This window comes from Callospermophilus lateralis, unplaced genomic scaffold, assembly GCF_048772815.1.
Source record: "Callospermophilus lateralis isolate mCalLat2 unplaced genomic scaffold, mCalLat2.hap1 Scaffold_137, whole genome shotgun sequence".
Lineage (NCBI taxonomy): Eukaryota > Metazoa > Chordata > Mammalia > Rodentia > Sciuridae > Callospermophilus > Callospermophilus lateralis.
Window position 1 is genome coordinate 2997946 of NW_027512527.1, and position 24623 is coordinate 3022568.

The following is a 24623-nucleotide window of genomic DNA, read 5'->3' on the forward strand; positions in this document are numbered from 1 at the left end:
CAGCCCCAGCCAGGGAACTTAGGTTTACTTCCAGCTGAGACTAGACTTAGGAAGTTAGAGGAATTTTTAAATGGGAGAAAGTGCTCTTCTGGGCTGCCTGATAAGAGGATCAGAAAGGTGAAGAGACCCCCCGAGTCCAGGGACAGATAGGGAGTGATGCTTGAAGCTTCTGCCAGGGACAATGTTGCTTTACAAGGTTTTCTGCTTTCTGAACTCCCAGGCTTCTTGAAACAGTTGTCTGCTAAGGTGGTTGACATAGCCCTGCCTGGGAAAGCAAGCTCAGCCTGCAGGCGCCCCCTGCTCGTGGGATTCCCACATGGTCATCAGCAGCCTGGGAAATTCCCTGAAGAGCCCAGGAGAGGGCGGAGCTGGCCTAGGAATAACAGGTGTGGTAACCCAAGTAAACTTCCACTTGCTAGGGAGCAGCCAAGAGGTCCACTCACAGGGAAAATGTCCTTCCTCAGAGTAAGGATGCCAGTTCTTCCCCTTCCTACTGCAGAAACTGCCATTTCAAAGCTTAAAGCCCGTGCACTAGCTACCATAGCAAACTGGGTTTTATCTGGACTTCCACCCTTGGTGCTGGGCCCAGGCAAAGGCTATTTCCAGCAAGTCCCCTGCATCAGTGCTCTAGGCAGAGGTGTTCTCACTGGTACTTTCCCTGGCAGATGTGCTCAGGGAACACCTGAGGGGTGGAGACCTTGGCTGCCCCTCCCCACTCTCTCTCTGTCTCTGGAACTGGAGGTGAAATTCAGATCCACTGAGCAGTGATCTGAGGGTCTAATGGGAAAAAAAAGAAGGTTGGATGTGCAGTTGTTATTTATGCACCATGGTAGAAACTGAGAAGTAGGCAATTCAATTTTCCAGATGTAGAGGCTCCCTGCTCCCCCGAAAGCAGAATTTTTCCCTTCCCTCATTTCCTGAAGGCCTACTCCATCATTAGCCTCGCCCAGCTGTTCAACCTGGCAGAGGCTCCACCTGGCTTCACCCCCACAAGCAGGGTGCTAGGAAACGGTTTCTGGTGTGTACTGCAGGCTTTTCAGTACACCAAACCACCAGTCAGAGCTGAGTGGATGATGCTGGCAGCTCCTAAACAGAAAAAGAAGATGGCTCACTCTCACAGGCATGGAGGTGCCAGGGGCCTCATGAGAAACCCACAAACATTTGTAGAGCATGGAAGCAGTGCTTCAGCAGATATGGGAACTTACAAAAAAACAGAGCACAAAAAAACAGGGCTCCAGGGTGTGTGGAAGGTGGTTGCAACATGTCTGCCCAGCCTGCTGGTGAGCTCATTCAGTGGGGTTGCTCAGCCCTCTCAGAATAACTCTGCCTGGAGTAAAGTCTGCCCAACACTTTCACCCTTTGCAAGTGACACCAATGGGAGAGTGGTCAGGGCAGTGCAGGGCACTCATCCTGAGCTGTTCCTGCTCTCCCAGCAAACATCAAATGTTCACTGAGAGCCCCATTCCCTGGACTTTGGTGATATCAGACTTCAGAAGGAATATAACACCAGAACACCTGTGAGGTGTTCTTCGATAATTCCACTAATCTTAAGAGCCGAATTCATTCTTTCCGAAGCTCAGCTGTCTGAATGCTAGAAGGCCATCCCTCCAAGTCCAAAGGTAGTTTAGTTCTTTGAGTCCCACACCTCTACTCTCCTTATAGTAGCATATCAGAGAGGGCCAAGTTACCATAAATTAGCTAACAAAAATTCTACAATCCTGCATTTCTTTTCTAAGGACATTCTAGCCCAATAAGGTGGGTGGGTTGGTGGGAACACACAGGAAAGGGTCTCTCTTGACTATAAAGCAGATGTCCCTGGCTGTCTTCTGTCCATGACTGGGTTCTCTGGACATGACAGCCATGTCCCCCCTACCAAAGGGGTTAAATGTCCTTTAGCTGCCATTTGCCAAGTACACACAGGATGCCTCCACTTGATGACAATGCCCTGGACAGTTTGCCTGTGTTTTCAAAGCAACAGTTTCTTTTGCTCTGCTGCCACCTGCTTCCAGAAGTCAGGTCCCCATAGCTGCCCTTGAGCATACCATTGGCCCCACTGTACCTGCCTGAGGCAGACAGAGGAACAGCAGTATTGAGAATAACTAACAGTGGGAAATAAAAGAAGAAACGTGTGATCAATCCCCTTCCTCCCTCCCTGTCCCCCTCCCTCCCTCCCAAATAAATAAGTTAATGGGTTTAGGAATGTTCCCAAAGTTCTTTCTAATCAGCTCATTTCTCCTCTTTTGTTTTAAATGAATCATTAGATTTTTTTCCCCCACCCTGGAGCACCTTCATTGACAATCTCCCTACAGCTGCTCCTCACAAAATAGGAAGGATGTTCCTTGAACCACAAGAAGCCAGGCTCCTTGCCTCACAACTTCTCTTGTGTTTGTTTTGGTGAAAACTCCCTGGGGGAGGCGTTAACCTCAGCGGGAGCAATCCCAAGTCCAAACCTTAGACAAAAAATTCAGGCTCTGGCCAGAGTCCCTGAATGATTTCTGCCCCCCTGTCTCTGCCCAGTGGAGCCACCATCTTCCCCAGCAGACTTCATGTGGGGCTGAGCTGGCAGCTGCTATAGGCAGTCTTTACAGAGGGCCACTTGGCCTTTGATGAAGTCCCAGCAGGGGCAGATCCTCTGGTGCCTGGGGTGGGCGCCTGCACAGCTCAAGAGCAGAAGGTCCCCTTGAAACACACAGTGATTGCTCTTGGGGTCATAGGAGGGCTCCAGGATGTCCTTGGCCAGCTCTGAGCTTTGTCAGATCATTTCATACCTGAAGAGGAAGAGAAAAGCACATGGGTTGGAAATGCAGGGGACAGAGCTCATCCCTGTCACTGGCCACATTGGCCCACTTGCTGAGGTGTGGGAGATGCATTCAGTTCTCCTGCTGCAGAAATGAAATGGTGCCCCTCTAAGTCTTCAATTCTTCACTTCTAGGAACCTCAGCTCTGGAAACACAGGTGTGCCTGGGTGTACACAGGGGGGTATCTTTGAGGCTGCTCTGTAATAAAGGAGAACTGGAACCAACTGTCTTCTCACCAAGTAGGGAATCTCCAAATAAACCATGGCCATCCTGTGTCTGTGGAATTCCACACAGAACTCCAAACATGAAAAGTGTGCCCCGGCATGAGAGATGTCCCAGAGGAGGGCAAATTATGAAATAGGACATACAACATGGTCAACCTGGTGTGTTGTGTGACTATCCAAGCCAAGATGGCTGCACATGAAAGTGTTGACGGCGAGCAGAGGAACAGCACTGGGGCTTAGTGCTGGGTTTTTTAAGTATTTTTTTGATTAAATGTTCAAAAAGATTCCCATGATATGGCCTTAGTTTCTACTGGTGAGCAATTGGGTGCTCTCCCAGGGACTTCCTGCCCAGAATCTTGGAGTGTCACATGACCCTTCAATACAGCAGATTGTAATCTAAGCTACAGAAGAAGGAGCCAAGGCTTCAGGATGTGCAGAGCCAGTGAGCCAGGCCCTGCTCCTGAGGCTTGTGCTCTTCGCCATCTTCTCCCCACAGCAGAGTTGTCTGAGGGGCTGCAAAGGATATTCTGGGTTTTTTTTGTTTTTTGTTTTGGTTGTTGTTTGTTTCCAAAGGTACTGGCCACCTATCTCCAAGGGCTTTCCCTCTCACCTGGGATACACTGGTTCACCCCACCGTGGCTTCTCCAGGACAACAAGGCTTAGCCTGGTGTCTTGTGTGGAAGCCAGTTAGGACCTGGTGCTGCACTCAAGTTCCAGAAACAAGGTGTAGGGGGCCGGGCAGACCTGGGTTTCAGTTCCTGGCTTTGTCTCTTAAGAGCTGTGTAATCCCAGACAAAGGACTGAGTCTCTGTGTGGCTCAGTGTTTTCTTCCGTAAAATGGGATAAATAGTCCTTAACTGCAGGAATTAGAGAAACATTTCTAGAGCACTTGGTGGAATCTGGTTCTGAGTGGTGGTCGATAAATATTAGCTATTACTATTATTACTGCCATTGCCATCACAACCCTGGCAGGCCTTGGATGGGTTATGTCACCTTCCTCCCTTGTAGATGGCATGAATCTACACACACCAGCTATTTCCATTGCATTGTTCACAGAAGTCTCACTTCTTGCTTGGATGTAGAGAGATTAGAACAGTGAATTTGAGATTTCCCACTACCTCTGGGAGGCTTCCAGGTGGCAGGGAAAAGCACCGCCCTCCTTCTTTCTCCAGCCAACCAAGGGGCCTGAGCCCAGCCTCCTTTGGCCAGTGTTTATCTGGCGATTACCAGCACATCTGCTATGGCTTCTGGGGCACTCTTCCAGGCTACCAGCCTGGCTCCTGCTCAGCCAGGGCTGAAGTCCCACTGCTCCAGGAACCAGCACTCCCTGGGGCTCTGGCTTCCCTGATGCATGCCAACTGGACCCAGCTCCAATGCCTGCTCCGGAGGCCAACACCCCTCTTGACTTGTCCCTGCAGTCACCAGGGGTGTTCTACACTTTCTCAAGTGCCCTAACATCCCTGGCCTTGGTGCCACCTGGGAGATAGTGATGAACTAGGAAGAAGGCTAAAGTGAGCATTTCATGGATTTCCTGAAAGGAAAAAAGAGTCAGAGACTATGTCCTTGTCAGTGTACCAAACTGGCCATCAAAGAGAAAGGGGCATCTGGAGCTGAGCTGGGAATGAAAAGTTTACATGTGGTAAGAAAGAACATGTAATATTTCTCTTTAAAGGTCTCACTTATGTCACTTAATGTCTTCCAGCTCCATCCATTTTGCTTCAAGTGACAAGATTTCAGTTTTTAATGACTCAGAATGATCCATTGTGATTATGTGCCACATTTTTTTTATCCATTCATTGTTGAGCACCTGGGTTGATTCCTTCCAATTTTAGCTATTGTGAATGGTGCTACAATAAACAGATATGTGTGTCTCTCTTTGGAAAAAAAAAGAAAAGCTTACATGTAGAATGTGGCTTTGGGACACAGATTTATGTTTATGCTACTTATTTATGTGGGTGGATTACAGTAGCTGCTGTGACCTCATTCAGACCAGCTGCCTGGAATGTGGCTAACAAGAAGTATGGAAATCTCTACCACAACTCTCAGACCCTGTGGTAGGGGTGGAATTGCTGGAGCCATGAAAAGTCTTCCTATGCCCTCCCAGGTCACCTGTCCCCAGGCTCCTGTGCAGTCTGCTCGTGTGCGTGTACTTGTGAGTGCAAACCTGTGAATGGGTCTCAACTGAGGCTGTAGCAGGTGACACCTGCTGGGGAGAAGCAGAGACTCCCACCGAGGGCTGCAGCAACTGTCACTTCCTGGGGCCACAGTGAAGGCACACCTCAGGCAGCTCCCCAAAGGTTCACTGATGTGTGTTGGGGGTATGTATGACCCTACCCCCTCTCGAACACCACCCAACCCCTGGCCTGAGCATCTCCTAGGTCCCTGGTGGGGGGGGGCTCCCTTTTGTGGGTGTGCAGGTACCTGTTCTGCTGCCCTGGGCAGGCAAAAAGGCTACTCCATCATCCTTGTGTAACTAGTGAGCAAAAGTCACAAGAGAGGTGCCTCACTGGATTAGACAGCCTCCCTAGTCCAGGGGTCCTCAATCCCTAAGGGATCCCCGACCTTTTCAGGGTACACACAGGGCTGCATGTGCCTCTCTGTCCTATCTTGTCAGATACACACACCCTTCCCTTCTTCTCAGAGACTCCAAGCATCATGTGTGTGTCCTCCCATCCACTCTCCCACAGTACCACCTTCTCTCGGACTGGCCCATGACACTTTTCTTACAGGTTGAGTTTGGTAGTTTCTGGGACCCCTCAGTACTCAGTGCACAATTTTTGGCTCATGAAGAAGAATAAGAGAGCAAATTCTCCTCCCATGGGGCTGCCACCTTCTCCTTACCACAGGAGTTAGGTAGGCTAGGAACCCCAGCACTAGGTGGAGAATGGAAGGTACTGGCCCCTCCCAGACAGGACACAAGCCTGTCCTACATCCTGCTCCTGTTCCTCCCACTGGTCCCTGCCCCAGAGTGCCTGCCTTCTCTCCAAGACCTGGTAACCACTCTGATTCAGGGCCATCTCCTTTCTTGATGCCAAGGCACACACAGTCTAGACTCTACAGCTCAGAAGACCTAAAGGGCCAACACAGATGCACCTCTGCTTCAGACAGTGTTATGCCTCCATCTATCCATCCTATGCTGAAAATATATCAAAACATGCACTGAATACCCAACCTACTGACCACACCAGCTTAGCCACACAGCACCTTGTGAAGCAGGTGGTTCCCTCTGGTGACCGTGTGGCTGACTGGAGTCTCAGTTTAACCCTACGGCCCAATATCGTGAGACAGTATTAAACTACCTGCACAAAGCCTGGAAAAAGATCCAAATTCAAATCTGGAGCACAGTTTCTGCTGAACATCCACACCCTCATATCAACCTATAGTCAAAAAAATTATAAGCTGCCCCATCTTATGTTAGGGTTTCACCTGCATTTTAAAATTTTGGAAGATACACCTTTAAGGGGTAGCTAAGGGCTGGGGAAGTGGCTCAGCAGTAGAATACTTGCTTAGCATGTGTGAGGCCCTAGGTTTTATCCCCAGAAAAACAGAGGTAACCAAAATATAAAGTGGGCTTCATATTAACACATGTTCCTTTTTATGGAGCTCAGTCCTCTCCACTGGGCCATGCTGGAATGATCTCGGCACTTCAGGGGCTTTTTGCCTTCTGGATCCTTCTACTCCTGATCTAGGTGAAGTCTTGCCCAGAGGAGGAATCACAAATGCTCCGAGGTGGTCTCTCCAGCATTTAACAGTTCCCTGCACATATAGGAATTCAAAGACCCCTGGCCTGCTCCTCCCTGATTCAAGATGGCCACATGGATCCTCCAAAGGACGTGATTTATGTAATCTGTTAAATTCATACTATACAGTGAGGACAGGTGGCTCTTAAAAGTTGTGGACACCCCAAGATGGAAAAAGCGTAAGCTCAGCTTAGAACCAAGTCCCAAGTTGGAGAAGCAAAAGCAGCCCTAGTTCGTGGAGCTGCTAATTGCTAATTGGCCATGAATATGGATGGGCCAGGATTACCTCCACGCTGAGGAGGCACTCAATAGACTGTCAGATAGCTGGGGTTTTTTTACAACATTATCTGTATTTACAAATGCATGAACAAGTTATTCAGTAGGGCTGTTATGTTCACAGAATTAATTTTAGACGGCTTTATTACGAAATTACCATTCATTCCAGCCTCCTGGTAAGAAAACCCAAATATCCACTGTGGGGAGGCGTGGAGGAGACAGCGATCGCCTGGCACAGGGTCTGACTGCAGGACTGTCCCACACCATGCCCTTCTCTACTCTGTGGATCTGCATGGGGCATGAAGGAGGAGGAAAAGGTGGCAGTCTGGCCAGGAAATTGGTTTTTGAACTCTATCACCTAGAACTGCCTGGAAGGAGGGGCCATTCTGTTCTTCAGCAAGAGCTATCCATTATCATCCTGTTATCACCCAGGATGTCCCCACTCTACAGCTGAGAAACTGATGGAACAGAGGGCACTGGCCCCTTTCCCAGCAGTTGGTTGCCCTTTTTCTGTTCCCATTGACCCAGACCCTTACCCTAGAGGCAGGCCACCTGCATGGGCTCCAGGCTAGTTCTGAGCCAGATATCAGTCACTGTACTAAGTGCCATGACTCCCTCCCAGGCTTGGAGGGAAGACCCACTATTCAGGAGTCCCATGCAGGTCTCATTCCCAGGAGGCACCTTCTTGTCCTCCGTTTTCCAGAAGGGGCTGCATACAGGCAGAACTAGGAGTACAGTGCCACATCTGTACCAAGCAATTTCAGAACTCCAATACAGTGCTCAGGGTTCTCAAAAAGCCATCTAGCCCTGGGAGATATCTACAAACTGAGCCAGTGGAAAGCCAGCCCCAGAATTCAACATCTCTGCTGTGGAGTTGGAGGTTCCATGTCAAAACCAGCCCTCTTAGGAAGCTCCCTCCCCTCCCTCTCTGGCCTGTGCTTTTATGTTGATGGTGGAATCAAGGTAGCCTCTAGTTACCTACCCCATAAAAAGCCTGGTTCCCCTATAAAAAGAAAAAACAGCATCCCTCAGAGTCCTGCTCAGGAGAGCATTCCTACCGGTAATGCTGGAGACCATGCATTCCAAAGGGAGTTTTATACCATGTTTCAGGACAGCAAGACACACAGGAGGAAGCAGGCCAGCTCAGACCACCATGAACAATAACGGCAGTGGCCGGGTAGGAAGCCAGAATGGGGGATAACTGATCCCCAAGACCACTCTATTCCTGAAACATCTCCTTAAAGCCTAGGACAGCACAACCATTGGACTGAATCTTCACAGTTAAGATAGCAGTCCTTATTGTTTATAGACATGTTTCTTGGAGAAAATCCCTTATCAGGGAAATTAAGGTGGAAGACTAGATGGTGGACCAAGGTGGGGAGTGATAAAATTTAGGAGAGCAGAATTCATACTGAGAGGGATCAGGAGGCAGAAGCCAGAAAAAAAAACCTCATGTGGAAATCTTGGAACTGTAGATGTCAAACTCAAATGCTGATGCAAAGGGAAATGAATGGCATCACTAAACAAATTGCAAGTATGAGGCAAGAAATTCCAGGAACATAAAGGCCCCCCCGATACAGCCCTGGCCAACATTCCCAGGCCTGCACCTGTGTGCTGGGGAGGGACCCAGCAGTCAGGTCTACTGAGGCCTGATGCATGATGCACCAAAGGTTCCCGAGGAAAGTTGGAGAGGGGAGGGGACCAGAAGAGGGGAAGGTGGCACTTGGAATCTGTTTTGGGCAGTTTTGTGCCAGCTGCTCCTCCCCATTTCTCAATCCTTTCTGACTCCAAAGTTGAAGATGCCACCTCTTTTCTATGCTGCTCATACGCTGCCAGGGGCCATCTAGGGATCTGCCTGCTGCCAGAGGTCTCAGGGGTGGGTCCACCCATGGCTATGATTCTGTGCCACCTCCATTCCCTGTTCATGGGTATGGCATTAGCAAAACCAACATCTCCCATGATCTCCAAGGCCAGATGTGGCTTTATTTATGCAAATACAATGTTCCTACACAGATCCCAAGTATACCAGGTGACTTTATCTTACTGAACACTGAAAATGTAGGGGTCCAGCTGCAAACTGCTGCCTTCACCTCATCTTTCCCCTAAAGCCCACAGCCTGGAAACTGAGAATGAGCACCTCTCAATCTGACTCTAACCCAGAAAGCTCACAGAGGCTGAGTTGACCCCCTTCCATTCTCTCTCCCCATCCCAAGGCACTTACTTCAGTAGGTCCTTGTCCTTGTTGAGGTGCTGGAAGAATGACGGCTCACAGATGAGCTGGTTCTCCTGGCACACCTGCTTGCAGGACTGCCCAGGCTCAGCAAGCTTCACTTGTAGGGCACTGAGGGGCGGCCACATCACCTGCCCGTGGCAGAAGTCCTAAAAATGAAAACACAGCCATCAGCCAAGGGACCAAGGATGCAACTGGGCATCTCCACCTCTGCCAAACCATCTGGAAGATGAGAGGGACCCACCATGCTGTGAAAGAAGAGTGAACAGGATAGTTGGGAGCCAGTTGGACACACCCTGAGCCAGGTCTTGATTTGTCTCATTACCAGCTTCCTCAACCATAAAGGGGGATGACAGCAGCATCTCCCATGCAGGGATGAGGGGCGAGAGGTGACATCTGCAGTGCACACAGAACCTACTATGGTTTGAACATGAGGTGTCCCCTTAAAGCTCCTGTGTTAGTGAAGGAATACTCAGAGGCAAAATGATTCATTTATGAGAACTGTAACATTGGTCTCTCCTAATTTGAATGGGTGGCAACTATAGGCAGGTGGGATATGGCTGGAGGAGGTGGGTCACTGTGGGTATGTCCTGGAAGGGTGCATTTTCCCTGCTGCCCCTAATCCTTTCTCTCTCTGCTTCCCAGCCACTATAAGATGAGCCCCTTTCCTCTACCACTGCCCTTCTGCCATGCTGTTTGGCCTCATCTCAGGCTCAAAGCAATGGAGTTAGCCAACCATGGACTCAATCTCTGAAACCAGGAGCCCCAAATAAACCTTTCTTCCTCTAAGTTCTTTGTTTAGGCATTTTGGTCACAATGACAAAAAAGCTTACTAACACAGTAACACACTGGCCCACAGGGGTGGCTATTCACTATCGTCACATCACTAATGCCCCAAAGGCTATCACAATCTGCCCTTGAAGGCACAGCCTCACCCACCTGCACCAGCTGGCCAGTTCACCCCTCTCTGAGTCTCAAGTCTTGGTAAGGATATACCGAAATTTTGCAGCTACCTAGTATGACCTTGTTTTAACTCAATGACTGAGGCTGTGAAAATGCTGAGGCTGTGAGGTGGAGGATGCCACCAAGGACCCGTAGGCATCCAGAGCATCACCAGACACAGTCCAACATCTTTTCCAGGGACTCTGTGCTTATTGGTTGAAAATAGTGACTACTATGTCACAGGAACTCGACAAGTAGAGACATATGTGAAGGACATAGTACCCCTAACAACAGGGTTATGTGGGGCAAAGCCAGTCTCTCTGGGATGTAGAGTGAGGAAGTAGCACGCTGGAGGGAGACGCAGGGGTGAGGGCATCATGAATGATGAGAAACTGGAGAAGGGAGGGGCAGTCACTCTCTGACCTGGGACCTCCTGTCAGCTGTGCCCAAAGCAACCTTATGTAAGCGCCAGTGCTGGGATGCATGACCCTGGTGCCCAGAGCTGGTTCTTCTTGCCCAAGGCAGAATGGACCTGTGAATGGACCCAAGGCAGAATGGCTTCAAGTCCCCAGATGACACAACCTGCTGAAGATGCTACCTGCACAGGAGCACAGAGGACCTGTGTGTGATATTCCCTCAGGGAAGTGCCAGTCCTCAGGAGTGACGATTAGAATGCTGGGTACATGCGTGCCTTCTGATAATGCACCCCACAGAAAGAGGGGACACATGCAAAGAAACCATCTGAAACAGCACGGCAGCATTGGAAAGATGAAGCAAAGAGCTCCATATCATCCAAAGGTTGTATTTACACAGACACCTATTTAGGACAAATAATACACCAAATGAGGAGGTTTCCATGCACTGATGTAAGAACATCTCTGAGGCATGCTGAGCAGTGAGAGGAACCAGGTAACGGCGGCTCCCAGTGTGTTTCCATCTGTGGCAGGCGCTGAGGGGAGGAGGCACAGACATACAGAAACGTGTGTGTGCTATTCCAAGAACACCTCCTGCTGGTCATGATGCTGCTGAGAAGGGAAACGCAGGACTAGGCTCAGGAGATTCACTTTGCAATGTGTGTCCTTCTGGAAGACTGTATTTTTCCTCAGGTTTCCTTACCCACTTTGGTGTGGATGAGGAAATTAGTCATCTCAGGGCCCAGAGCTCCTGGCACTGGGGCACACAGAGGAAACGTTCTGTCCCACCCTTGTTTGTTGCAGAGAGTGTTGCATGAGGGACCTCCTACTGCCCAGCAGGTCCTCTAGCAATGAGAAGGGTGTGGCTCCCCAACAAACTGTATCCAACAGGGGCCTCTGGCACTTCTTGTGTGTTAGTGTTTTCATTTTTTTTAAACCTTATGCCTGTATTACTTTTTAATGAGTAAGCCAAGACACAGCAAAGAGAGCAAAGTAACCTCCCCGATTCTGCAGCCAGCAGCCATCAAGGTCCACCCTGCCTCTCCCGTTTACTAGCTATTTGAATCTTTGGGCAAAAATACTTAACATTTGGAGTTTCAGTTTCTTCCTCAGAAAAAACAGAGAGAAAGACAGTGATGATTACCTGTGCTGCCTCCTTCTTAAAGGAGGTTAAGCTGCTGAGAAAGGCAGTCTCCAGGTGGCCAGCCCCTGGCAGGACCTTCTCTTTCAGTCTCTACAAAGGACTGCATCAGGCAGGCCCACTGCGGGTCTCCACGTCACTCTCCCCTGATAGGGAACTTGACTCCACCAGTCTGAGTTTGTGGAGAAAGAACAGAAACGCTTCCCCCAACAGTGGGTAGGAAACCTAGAGCCGGATTCCTAGCCACGGAAAGCACAAGACTCCAGAATGGTCTAATAATTCAGAGATAGGGAGAAATACACTGGATTACTTAGGAATGTTGAGATGCAGCCTAATCTTCTGAAAGTGAGGCATGGTGGCAGGTAAGCAGGGTGTCCTGAGACCTACACAGCCCTGGGCATCACTAGGCAGGAAGACACATCTGACTTCTCACATTCACAGTGCTTTTGAGTACAGTCTAAGCCCTTGCTCAGCCAAGGGCAGCAGCAGTAATGTGGGCCTGGACACTGTCACTAAGGGTGACAGCATGACTGCACAGACCCGTTATCCAAATGGGACACTGTGCACTGCTGGCCACTGCTCTTTTGTAATGACAGCACAGGGAAGCCTTGCATTTTATACCCTGTCCATTCCACCAGGATGACCGTCATCAGATAGGAAGAATGAACATACACCATGACCTGAAGTTATTGGTTATGAGAACGGAGAGCTGCAGGGGCATTTGGAAGATGTCCAGGTCGACATTACTGTGCTGTTCACGGCTGTGCAAGAGCTTAGACTGGACTTAAAAGCACTGTGAACATGAGAAGTCAGATGGGTCTCCCTGCCTAGTGGTGGGTCTCAGGACACTCCGTGTGGGTCTCAGGACACTCCGTTCACCTGCCACCAATGTGGTTTGCCTGGCTGGCTAATGTAAGCATCTTTGCTTACAATTCCTTAGGAAAAAATGGATAACTACAACAGCTTTTAACTATAATAATAAAGAGATGTGAAATCCAGCACACTCCAAAGTCTACAGCACAGGCAAACAACCAGCAAAATGACATCAGACCATACCTGCCTCAGATGAAGCCAAGTGGGACTTTCTTTTTGGATAGGCCCAAAGTCCCATCTGTTAAAACCCGATCTCTGGTATAGCACTACTGGGAGGGGCTGGATCATGTTGGAGCTGGGACCTAGTGAGAAGTCCTAAGGTAACTGGGAGTGTGACCTGAAGGTGATATTAATAATCTGGCCCCATCTTGTCTCTCTTTGCTTCCTGACCATGAGGTAAGAGGTTTTGCTTGGCTTTTGTGTGAGTGTATGTGGCATGAAGTAGTAACACAGTCCCAAAGCAATGGGGCCAATCAATCATGGACAGAAACCTCTGAAACTATGTGCCCAAGGAAACATTTTTGATTTGTAAGTTGATTATTGCAGGCATTTATTATAGTAACAGCAAGCTAACTAACACACCTGGATTAGGCTGGGTGATTAAAAACCCATGAAGGATAAAGTGGAGCCTGTATTTTATTTATTTTTCTAAGAAAACTGACATCTCTCTCCATGAGCACCTCAGAGCTGAGGAGAGCTTCTCTGCACCTCTTGAGTAGGAGGAAGATTAAGAAACTTTCTTTTGTATTTATTCTCAGCCTGTACAAGGCCAGAACTAAAGTTAGAACACAGATCCCGCTGTGTTGGAGAGGAGATGATGTGGCAAAGGACTGGATGGACAAAATTTGAGGCCCTACCATGTGGCACATTACACAGCAGGTCTGACCTTCATTAGAATGATGTTAACAGGGTGTGAGAATGGCGGCAAATGTCAGGTGCACCACGAACACTTGTCTCCATCCTTGGGCTCCTCCTGGGAAGAGATGCCTCCACCCTGTGCAGCTTTCAGGCCCACCTCATTGGAGAAACAGACTAGGCACCCCCAGATAAACAGATGTCCCAAACCTGGTCTAGACCAGGGCAGGGCAGGGCAGGGCTGCGAGGTCTGGCAATGGGAGTTGGCCTTAAAGCTACACCGTGAGCTTCCTGCTTCTTCATCAACCTCAGCAGCCACCCTTCTTGGGTCCCTGGCAACAGGCCTGCTCAGCTCACTTCTGCACAGCAGCGTGGGGGCTCCAGGCACCTTGCTGCTGCTCACCAGGAAGACTGTCTGGCATCCTCCCAGGAGGCCCAGAAGATCAGGAATAATAAAAATAGCAGCAGGACCTTCTTAAAGCTTGGGGAACCATCTGGAAAGCCTGAAGGTGATAAGATGGAACAGAGGGAGCCTGAAGGTGTTATCAGAAAGCACAACAGGAGTAAGGTAGGAGGGACCTGGGGGCTTGGGCTGAGATCCTGGCCCCCCGACGGGGAGGGCTTTATAGATATAGTCTCCCAAGCTTTCTATGCCTGTCCTCTCACATAAAACTGGGATAGTACCATCTGCCCTACATCCCTGGATAATTTCTGTGGAATGGAAGTGAGAGGACTAAGGAGAAGGTCCCTGAGATATTCAAGGTAATGTTCTAGGCTGGACCATTCTGAATAGTCAAGCACAATTAGTAGAAATTTGGTGACTAGTCGAAATATTTGTTTGAGAGGCATGCAGATGGAGTGTGTTCTAGATATACACAGATATAAACAGCAATTTCCAATCTGGTGAACAAGCCCCCAGGAAGAAGAACTGGGCCAAAGCCTCTGGACCATTGCTGCCCTGGTCCAGAGGCTGAAGCCAAGCAGGAGGGGTAACATATGACAATTCATGCAGGACAGCCTCCGGGCCCAGATGCTCGCAGGTGGAAATGGAAGTCCCTGCCAGAAGCCTCCCCTCACTGAAGGTGCAACCCCTACTGGGTGCTCTCAGGAGGCTGGAGGTCTTCTGTCTCATTCAACCTCAGCACAGGCTAACATGGCAACACCAAGGCACCTTTTCTCCTCGCTGCAGGCACACATTCACTCATACGTTCATTCAACACATATTTGCTAAGAGATAGAAAAGCACCATTCATTCACAACTTCACAAATGGCCGTTCAAGCCTTATGCTGGGTATTAGAAATAGGAACACGAAAGAGACACAGTCTCTGGACTCAGAGGTTCAGTGCACAGGCTAGTAAGAGAGGCTGACACTTAAAAAAATTACAGAACAGAATTAAACTCATGCCCAAGAATGAGGTCACCTGGAGGAGCAAAAGAGTGACAGTGGTAGCAATTAGAGAAGGCTTTCAGAAGATAAGGATTTTCTAGGATGGGTTTTGCAGGCTGAATAGGAGTTAGTGGCTTACCACTAACAAGGTGTTTTGCATATAATTGGTGCTCATCAAAGAGATGTTGAACAGAACTAAATGGTCTTGGCATCCTGGAACTCTGATAGCAACAGAAATAGAAAAGGAGACTATTCCAACCTAATGAGGCATTTATGCAGCCAAAATGAGATATACACAGTAATTTCCAATCTGGTTAACAAGCCCACTTAGAACACACACCATCTGCATTCCTCTCTAACAATTATTTCAACTAGTCACCAAATTTCTACTAAATGTGCTTGACTATTCAGAAATTTCCAGGCAGTAAGCATAAACCACAGTTAGAAAGGTTTATTCACCAAGAAAATCTATGAGAAAACAGGTAAATGCAAGCTCCGTGAGGCAAGGTATGGGTGCCACCTCTATCATGGAGGCTAATTGGTGACACAAAGAAAATGAGACTCACAAACTACCCCAAGAGCTAGAGAAGACAGGGTGGGGCTGCCGCAGGGGAGAAGCACCAGGTGGAGGGGCCATCTGTGCCAGGTGGAGAGGGTCACCTGCTAGCTACAAAGCAGAGGTGTGGGAACAGCAGAGAATACCATCTATAGAATGTACAGCCTTCGCCACAAACCCTCCACCCACCTGGTCCTGGCCAGATCAATAATGGAGTTACTAAAGCTCTGACACGTTAGGTGTACATGGATCTCTATGGAACCCACATTGTCTGGAACTGAGAAGACAGGTTCAGATGTACAGGACTAAAGGCAGAAGCTACAGGGAATAAGGTCAGGAATTTGCAAAAAAAATAAAAATAAAAATGAATAAAAGGGGGTTTGATAGGACAGGTTTCAGACCATGAAAGGGGGATGTGGCTCACATTCAGCTACCTGGGGGCCAAGGCACATATTTGTTACCTGTGTGATAGTAGTGAAATCCAGGGGCTGGCACAGAATGTTCAATAAATACTGATGACTGATTGGGTTAAGTCAGCTCAGTTGCCTGTTGGCACCCACCATTCTTAGCCTGCATGACCCTCAAAAGGAAGTGAACACTGTCCCCAGGTGCTTCACCAAAGGAGGTGTCCATTTGTTTTCATAAAGGCAACGAACAATGTGACTGTGAAGCTGAGCAATAAGGACTGATGTCCACAGAGCATCCTTACACATGTCAATCATCTGAGCCCAAAATGGACCTTGACAGTGACGCATAAATCTACCATATTTCATTCTCCTGGAACACTGGGAGTCTCCTTAGGAGAAATAAAAAAACACATCCACACGAACAGCGGATGTTATAGCAGCACTCATCACACAATCAAAATAAGTGGGGGTCCGTCAGCTGGTGAATGGACAACACATTGTGGTACATACTCTATGACTATTCAGCAATAAAAGGAAATTAAATTCAGATACACACTACAATCCGGAGGAGCCCCAACAACATATGCTAAGTGAGAGAGGCCAGAAATCTCCAGAAAAGGCAAAGCTGCAGAGAAAGGAAATAGATAAGTGATTTCTGAGGCAAAGGCAGAAACAAGAACTGATTGTGGACAGATATCATTTTGGGGTGATAGAAATGTTGCTAAACTAGACTGAGGTAGTTACTGTTCATCTTGATCAATTTGCTAAATAAACACTGATTGCGTCCTTATATGGAGTGATTTTTATGGTCTGTAAATTACACCTCAGTGAGGCTGTTAGAAAAAGATACCTTGGCTGGTTTCTGGGCTCCTGCAGCAGCAAGCAGCTAAGGCTTTCAGAGTGCTCATGTGGGCCAGCTACAGTTCTTAGCCTCATCATGTATTAATCTATTGATTCCTCCACCAACACCATGAGGCAAAAGCATTATCCCTATTTCACAGAAGAGGAAAGAGCACAAAGAGGGTAGATAACCTGCCCAAGGTCAAAGTCAGTGGCAGCAGAGCAGGTGTGAAGATTCTAGGGTCCAGCACTCCATTGACGCCCAACCAGGCTCCAGGAGCAGATTGATAGCAGCCTCAGTTATTTGAAGAGTAAAGACATCTCAAGCCAGTGCCCATCTTCTCCCCCTGCCAATTCCTTTTCCTCTTTTGTTCGGCAACCTCTGTCACCTCCACCATCTTCCTGCCCTGGGACTACCCAGACTCACTAAGAGATTTCCCTTGTACCTAGAACATACCCCAGTAAGTTCCACCTGGACTCAGAGGAGCAAGACATCCTAGGAGCTTAATCAGTTTCCACTGCTGTTTTTGGACTTGATTCTTTGTCCCTCCATATCTCCAGCATGCTTTTCACATGAATTCCAAGGCTCTTTACAAACCATGAGTGTGACTGACCATCCTGCACATTCACAGTCTTTATGGGGACTGGAAAATAGGGTTGAAGACAGTGTATGTGTGGCTTTCAGAAAACCCATGAGAACACTGCCTTTCCTTGTTATGTTATCTAGCTGGAGGCAAATACAAAACTTTCCTAAGAAATGCACAAGGAAAACCTTAACAAGCCTGGACACACTCAGGGAATAATTTCCCTTGATCTTCAATTACAAGGGACTTCCCCCTTGGCACTCACTACCCCTTTGCTGGAGGCAGCCTTTTAAAGTGCTCATCTCAAAGAGCATGCCACCCAATCAACATTTGTAGTATTAGCAAAGTGTTTAGGGTGGGTGCATGGAGGGAGAAGAGCAAGCACTCCTCCTAGAGCCAGGCTTCTTTTCCTCTGGGTGCCTGCACACCGGGCTGGCTGGATCCGAGGAAGGTTTCCTGTCAGTGGCTGTTCAACTGTCCACTAAAGCCTGGGGTGCTCTCGATTGCTGTCAATTGTCTTCCTCTGGTGCCTGCCACCTTGGGTAAGCATGATGGACGACCTTGAAAGTGTTCTGGGATAGAAGACCCTGTGTTCCCCTTGCAGATCACAGGGAGGACTCTGAGGCTGAGATCAGCCTAACAAGCACTGTAGCTCCCCTGGTTCACACACAGGAAGCTCCTGCTTATGGCTGCAGCCTTTTCCACCTACACCAGAGGCACATTCTCTCCATCCTCGCTGCTCTTTGAAGATACTCTGCTGGCTGTAAAAATAACCAATGCCCCAAGCTGTACAAGACTGGGACCTGGAGCTCACAGTGAGAGGCTGGAGACTCAGTTTGTGGGTCAATGGGGTCTGGTCTGGCATCGGGAGAGTATTCTGGGTCTGATAGAATTCCTGGCAAAAACTCAAACTAGTCTCCTTTATTGCCCATTTAGCAGCACTGGGAGAATGTTTTACAAGAAATTCCCTAAATACAAGATTCCTAGAAAGATTTTTCTAGAGCTCCTGGTAGCAGCATTGCTGCTCACCCTGTAGTAAATCTTCTCTTTAGCTTATCTCAGAATCAAATTTGGACCCTCCAGATGAGCCTTGGTCTTTTCACACTGGTTTCTCCTCCAGCCTTGACTCCCATGCCACTGTGCTCTTCAGCCACACATACGTATGCATCCTAAAATTCACCGTCATTTCCTTTTTTTTTTTTTTAGGCCCTGACATCTCGACTTGGTGGGCCCTTCCCATTTTCTTTCTCACACTTTCTTTCAGGACTTACCTCCTACAAGATGCCTTCCATTACTCTTGCCATCTTTCCCATCCTTCCTGGGGGCTGAGTCACATGATCCCAAAGCACCCTGGTTCTATCACTTGTACAGAGTTTAACCTGCAGGGGTGCACTGGCTCTATAAAACCTCACCCACCCAAGGCCTTGGACTTCTCTTCTTGACTGCCTGCACAGCGCATGGCGTGCTGTACTAACAAGTAGTGACAGAGTTGATGAGAGAATCAATAAGGCAGATAAAAAAAGAGATATCTCTGGATTTCCGTGGCCAGCATATCCCTGTAGAAAAGTCTCTATGCAGAAGTGATGGGAAGGAGCAGTTTCATTAGCATGTTTTCCAGAAGAGAATTTTAGTAGTATGTTTTAGAATATTTATAATTTTAGTACCAGGCTGGTGCTGGGCGCGTGGGATTGTGAGGTGAACAAGCCAGGAGGAGCTGGTGCTAAGTAGCACTTAACAAGGACTGTTTGGGAAATGGGACCTTCCTGCTTAAAAGGAAATCTAGCATTAGACTCAATGGAGGAGCTTAGACCTCAAAAGGACTGGCTGGATTCATAAGCTGACTCAGGGAGGAAAGAAGTAAAGATCTTCAAATAAACCTGGCCAAGAGACATTTATGTCTGCTGGTGACTTTCTCCTAAGAGGAGGCAGAACCAGGAAAAAAGGAAGAGAGTTTCAGAATCAGCCACAGAAATGGAGTAAGAGCTCAAGAGAGCCTCTGAGAGGGAGGGTATGGTAGGCACAGCTGTGAGGTATCAAAACCCTGTGCCAAAAGTGGTCAGTGGCTCCTCTCCAAACCTTCAGGGAGGTACACCAGGGAGAATGTGAGAAGCTGAGCTTAGGGACACCTGCCACCTCCTGAGTCCCTAGCAAATGCTTCCAGTGCAGACTTAGCCCCACACCAAACTGTATTGAATCTTTTTTTTTTTTTGAGAGAGAGAGAGAGAGAGAGAGAGAGAGAATTTTTTAATATTTATTTTTTAGTCTTTGGCGGACACAACATCTTTGTTTGTATGTGGTGCTGAGGATCAAACCCTGGCCGCACGCATGCCAGGCGAGCACGCTACCACTTGAGCCCATCCCCAGCCCCCTGTATTGAATCTTGATTGTTCCACCTGTGAGCCTCTTGCCTGGGAGTCCTGATTCCCATTATGCAGAGAATGGAGTTATTATTGCCACCTCCTGGGGCTACTGTGAAGATTAAATGAGATGTTACCCAGTAAATAGTCCTCCCTTGTCCTCAGGGACACGTTCTGAACACCAACTGGATGCCTGAAACTGTAGATAGTACCAAACCCTATATATCTTTTCTCCTATGATAAAGTTGATTTTATAAATTAGGCAGAGCAAGAGATTAACTATAATTAAAACAATAATAACGATACACTGTAAAAGAAGTTATATGAATATTTATATGAATTATCTCTGTCTCTCAAAATATCTCACTGTAATGGTATTTCCACTTGGTATTTTGGGTTGTGGTTGACTGTGGGTAATCAAAACCTTGGAAAGTGAAACTGCAGATTGGGCGGGGGGGCTGTAGGGTACTGTGATGTGTTTCATGTGTTGGCATAGAATCTGTGTATACATGGCAGTTAGTTATGATAATGCCACCATTCTGTAGTCATGTACAGACTGAATGAGATGATGAGTTCAATGTTACACTCTCCTGGAAAAGCCTGAGAATTAGTGTATGAGATATATAATTATTAATGTGATATCACATAATTTAATATACTATAATATAGCATAACATGTTCAATAACAATACTAGGTCATATTTATTGAGCACTATGTGCAAGGCCCTGTTCCAAATACTTTCTGTGTATTAGCTTGTGTGATCTTCCCATTAGCTCAGTAAGGTCCTCTTATTATTTTTATGTTACTGAGGGAAGAAGGCACAGAGAAGCTGAGTAATGTCTGTTCAGCTCATATAACCACAGACTCATGGTGCTAAGAGCTGAACCTAGCAGCTGGACTGGAGGGTACATCCTTTTGCAGCTCTCAAAACCTGAGATGATCAGATAGGCCATCCTGAAGCCGATGTGCCATGGTGCTCTTGCCAACAGCAGTGCCCCGCTGCCGGCCACCGTCCACCGCCTTACTTTCCTCAAACCACCAACTCTTCCTTTTGAAACTCCCACTGGGCCTTCAGTCTATTGCCTACTTAAATTTTCAACTCACAGTTTCTATTTTCAGTTGGCTCTGTTGGTCCCCCACTGGGTAAAGATCCTTTACGGCCTAGACCACTCTGCCCTGCCCTTTAAAGGGAGCCCCTTATATTTGAAATCTGGTCAAGGAGTTTAGATTCTCCTACCCACAGGGGTTCCAAGTCTGTCTATTTCTAGCTCTGGGTTGCTTTCAAAGCCCAAGGAATTAAAACATTATAAAAGGAAGGTAGTGACACTCATGGCCTTCACTTCTAAGGACACAAGCTGTAGTTTCCAAGCCCTGTTGGGGGTGGTGGAACTGTGTGCACTCTCCCCTGCTTTGGAGTTGAAGTCCTTCTTTTATCTGTTTTATATACCTAGGATTTGTTTGAAAGAGGTCTTGTGTGAAGAGATATTTGAAAAACCACTAAAAAGTCCTAAAATGCTTAGAATTACTGAGCACATACTATTAAAAGAAAGCTTAGAAAACAGTTTCAGTTCTTGCCTTTCTTGCGGGTGAGAAACAAAGGCAGGACAGACAGCTGTCTGTCTACCCCTCCTAAGTCCTTGTGATGCCCCCAGAGCACACTTACTACACAAGCCCTGCTGGTCAGGGAAAACTCTGACCTGATCATCCTGTCTTCCCTGCTGTCAGTGTCAATGTGACCTTCCACTGTCACCAAGAACATCCCCCAATGAAAGACTGCTCCCTTGGGTGACCATGATGGTGCTGCATTTAGAATTCCAACAAGGCATTATCCAGATTCTGGAGACTTCCAAAGCAGGCAAATAACCACAGAAATATTGTGAGCTCACAACTGTTGATGAGAACCTGATGAGGGAATAGGAAGCAAGGAAAGACGGACTCTTTGACAAGACTTACTTGTTTTTCGATGAATGCATTGATTCGCTGCAACATCCCCTCACATGTGAATTCGTAGGGCATGTATGGCTCAATCTGCGGAAACAGAAGGTTCCATGAATGAGGAGAACACACAACACACACCACTTACCAGCTCTCCTAGAACCTCTCAATGCATGAGTGCCAATGCCTGCAGGCAGCCTTGGGAGAAGCTGGAAGTCACCAGTTTCCCAATGTCACCTTGTCTGCCCTAGGTGCAGTCCCTGAGCAGACTGTCTACCATCCACAAGTCTCAGATCACCCAAGAATGAAGCAGTGGCAAGAAAGCCACTGTTTTTTTTAAGCTACAGTGAAGACTATATAAGGGGAAAAGCACTAAATTTAGTGTTTGGCACACAGTAGGCACTCAACAGAAGGTGGAGATTACCACTTGCTAGCAGGTAAGCCCCCTGGGGTAAAGTTATGGCTGTGTCATTTGCACCCCTGTGTGCACACAGTGTAGGACAGGTAGGCTCTTAGCATGAATCTGTTGAATGAAGATAAGGTTACACTGCTTTGAGGAAACCACACAATGAGCTATTTATAGACCCACAACAGTGACCGGAAAACTGAGTTACAATCTTAGGTGAGGTCAGCACATATGCATGGAACTCATGGTACAAACCTAACTGATATAAGGTCCTGAAGAGCCCAGCTAGAGGATTCTGGGAGGTCAGAGGGCGAAGCAGACTATGTTTATGAGTCCAGAGAGCCAAGACTGGGGAGTGAGGAGAGATGGCAGCTGTTCCAGGTGGAGTAGCATGAGATTTGATGTGTAAAGACAGAGGAAGCTGCAGCTCAGGACTGTGGACCTTGGTGAGAGGACGCAGGAAAGACTCACTGATGTCACCAAAAGTCTTGAGATTTCTAAACTGAGTTGCTTGAACTTCAAGGAGGGCAGAAAACCCTGGGAGGTGCTCACTGTTGTGGGGAAGGCATTCCAATCTACACTGAGCCTGGAGGGAAGGGGAAGATAGGTGCGTCTGGATCTCCACTGCACAATGTTTGCTAGGATGCTGAGGTCTGCATCTTCAGCAGCGCACCAATCTGAGATGGGAAATTCACTTCGGAGAAAATCACCAGCTTCACAGAGCCCTTTAGCCCCTGGGGATCTCTGGGTGGGAAGGAGCACCTTCACCTCTTCCTCTTGAGTCTACACTTACCTACCTCAGATCTCTGGGGTAGAGAACAGGACAAAGTACCTGAGATCTGAGGCCTGCTAAACGTGGGACAATGGACAGAGGATATTCCTTAGTAGGCAGCCACATAGTTGGTTTCGGGACATCCTCTCCCCTTTTCTCTAAGTTTATGTTATATTTAAAATTTTAAGCCATGATTTATAAAAAATTGATAACATATCTTTATTTATATACAATTAAATGCCAGTAGTGTGTTTACAGACAACTGGATGCCAGTTTCATCACACAGGTTGGATCTCAGCCATATCTGTCCACATCTGTCTGGACAGTCAGGAGAGGCTGAGCCTCTGTAAGATCATGGACACTCTTCCACAAGAACAGAGAGGTCACCTTCCTCATCTCTAAAGAGCTCAACCTTCTTTGAAGAACATATTCTCAGCTTGTTTGTCCCCATTTCAAGCTTCTGAACCTCAGCAGGGCCATTTCTGACCTAGATATAGCTCTTCATATAAAATGTGAAATTTTCTTTTCTTTTAAAGGTATTTATTTACTGAACTCATGGATGATTCAAGAAGCTTTGTGTAACAGGCCTAGAGAAATGTCTCCTCTCAAAGGATACATAGGAACCAAAAGAAACCATTTAAGGCAGAGGACATGGCATATCTGGAATTATTTACAAGTAGACAAGTAGAATTCAGAATTAAACATACATTGGTGTTCTTCTGTCACAAGACCAAGAGATCTACTTCTGTGGCAGGAAGCACCCAATGGCGATTCTGACAATATATTCCAAAGGGCATCCATTAGAACTCATAAATTAATGAATTCAAATGATTCAATGCAGTAAATACAGAAAATGGCTCTTCCTGTTCTCCCAGTCACGCCCAATTTAACCAAAGGGATGCTGACTCATTCATTGCTCTAGGGCCAATTCACTGTTTTAAAGGATATGAAGCCAGACAGTTTTCCTACAAAGGAAAAGGAAAAAAAAAAGGAAACTGCATTCCTATGCCACTGCACTGCCAGGGAGTCCCCCTTGCCATTCCAGTGTGGATGGGTACAACCTCCTCTGCATGGGAAAGCTCTCCAGACCCTGAGCTTAGGGGACAGAGAGCAACAGCACACCCCAGAAGTGAAAGCCATTTCATGGACTGAAGGGAAGGGACAGCCTTCTGCCTAATACACCTTCAGGAACAAGTGAAGGCCACTTTGGGGTATGAATGAAAGAGAATGCTGACCACACCCAATCCCTGAGAAACCCAAGTAGGGCCCAAAAGGGAAAAACAAGGGCCCGCTTGTGGTCATCCTCCTTTGTGGAAAAAGGCCTGTTACTCATCCAACTAAGGCCGCAGGCAGGATGTTTGCAGGCTACTGGCCTGCTGGCTTGGAAAATTTCTATGAATTTTCCATCTTCTCCTCTGGACCTGCTTTCCTGTGAGATTTCCTGTGTCCACTGGTACCCCCTCACCTTTGCAAATCTTACTGCAAATTGCTTTCAAAAATCAGCTAAAGCCTGAATGGTCCCACCTAACAGGTGGCTTGACATCATCTGATGAAGACATGGTTTTAGTAGGTACCAGAAAACCAGGGTTTAAGTCTAGGTTCCTCTTTTACTAGCCATACAGTTTTAAGTTAGGGAGATCTTATATTTTCTCTGGAGGATTCCAAATATAAACTAGGTCATGTCATTGTCCTGTTCAAAATTTCCCACCATACTTAAAAATACATACTTAAATACACATACTTAAAGAATACAATAGCCTCCTCATTGTCCCCAAGAGTGCCTATTTAAAAGCCCCATACATCTTCTAGTTTCTAAAATCTGTTTTACGGTTTCCATTGTTTCTGATGAGTAGTTGGCTGTCTTTAATATCATCATTCTTCTGAA

General features: G+C 47.4%; 1 protein-coding gene across 1 annotated transcript in view; it reads right to left on the reverse strand.

Moving 5' to 3' along the window:
- Window positions 1-2449: 2449 nt before the first annotated feature.
- LOC143640215 (alpha-1,6-mannosylglycoprotein 6-beta-N-acetylglucosaminyltransferase A-like) overlaps window positions 2450-24623 on the reverse strand; it is a 101881-nt gene continuing 79707 nt past the window's right edge. Inside the window, exons 7-9 of the mRNA XM_077108100.1 lie at window positions 21579-21653; window positions 9260-9417; window positions 2450-2768 (exon numbers count right to left, since the gene is read on the reverse strand). Of these exons, the coding sequence (XP_076964215.1) occupies window positions 2753-2768; window positions 9260-9417; window positions 21579-21653 (249 nt within the window). The 3' untranslated portion in view covers window positions 2450-2752. The remainder of the gene's footprint in view (window positions 2769-9259; window positions 9418-21578; window positions 21654-24623) is intronic.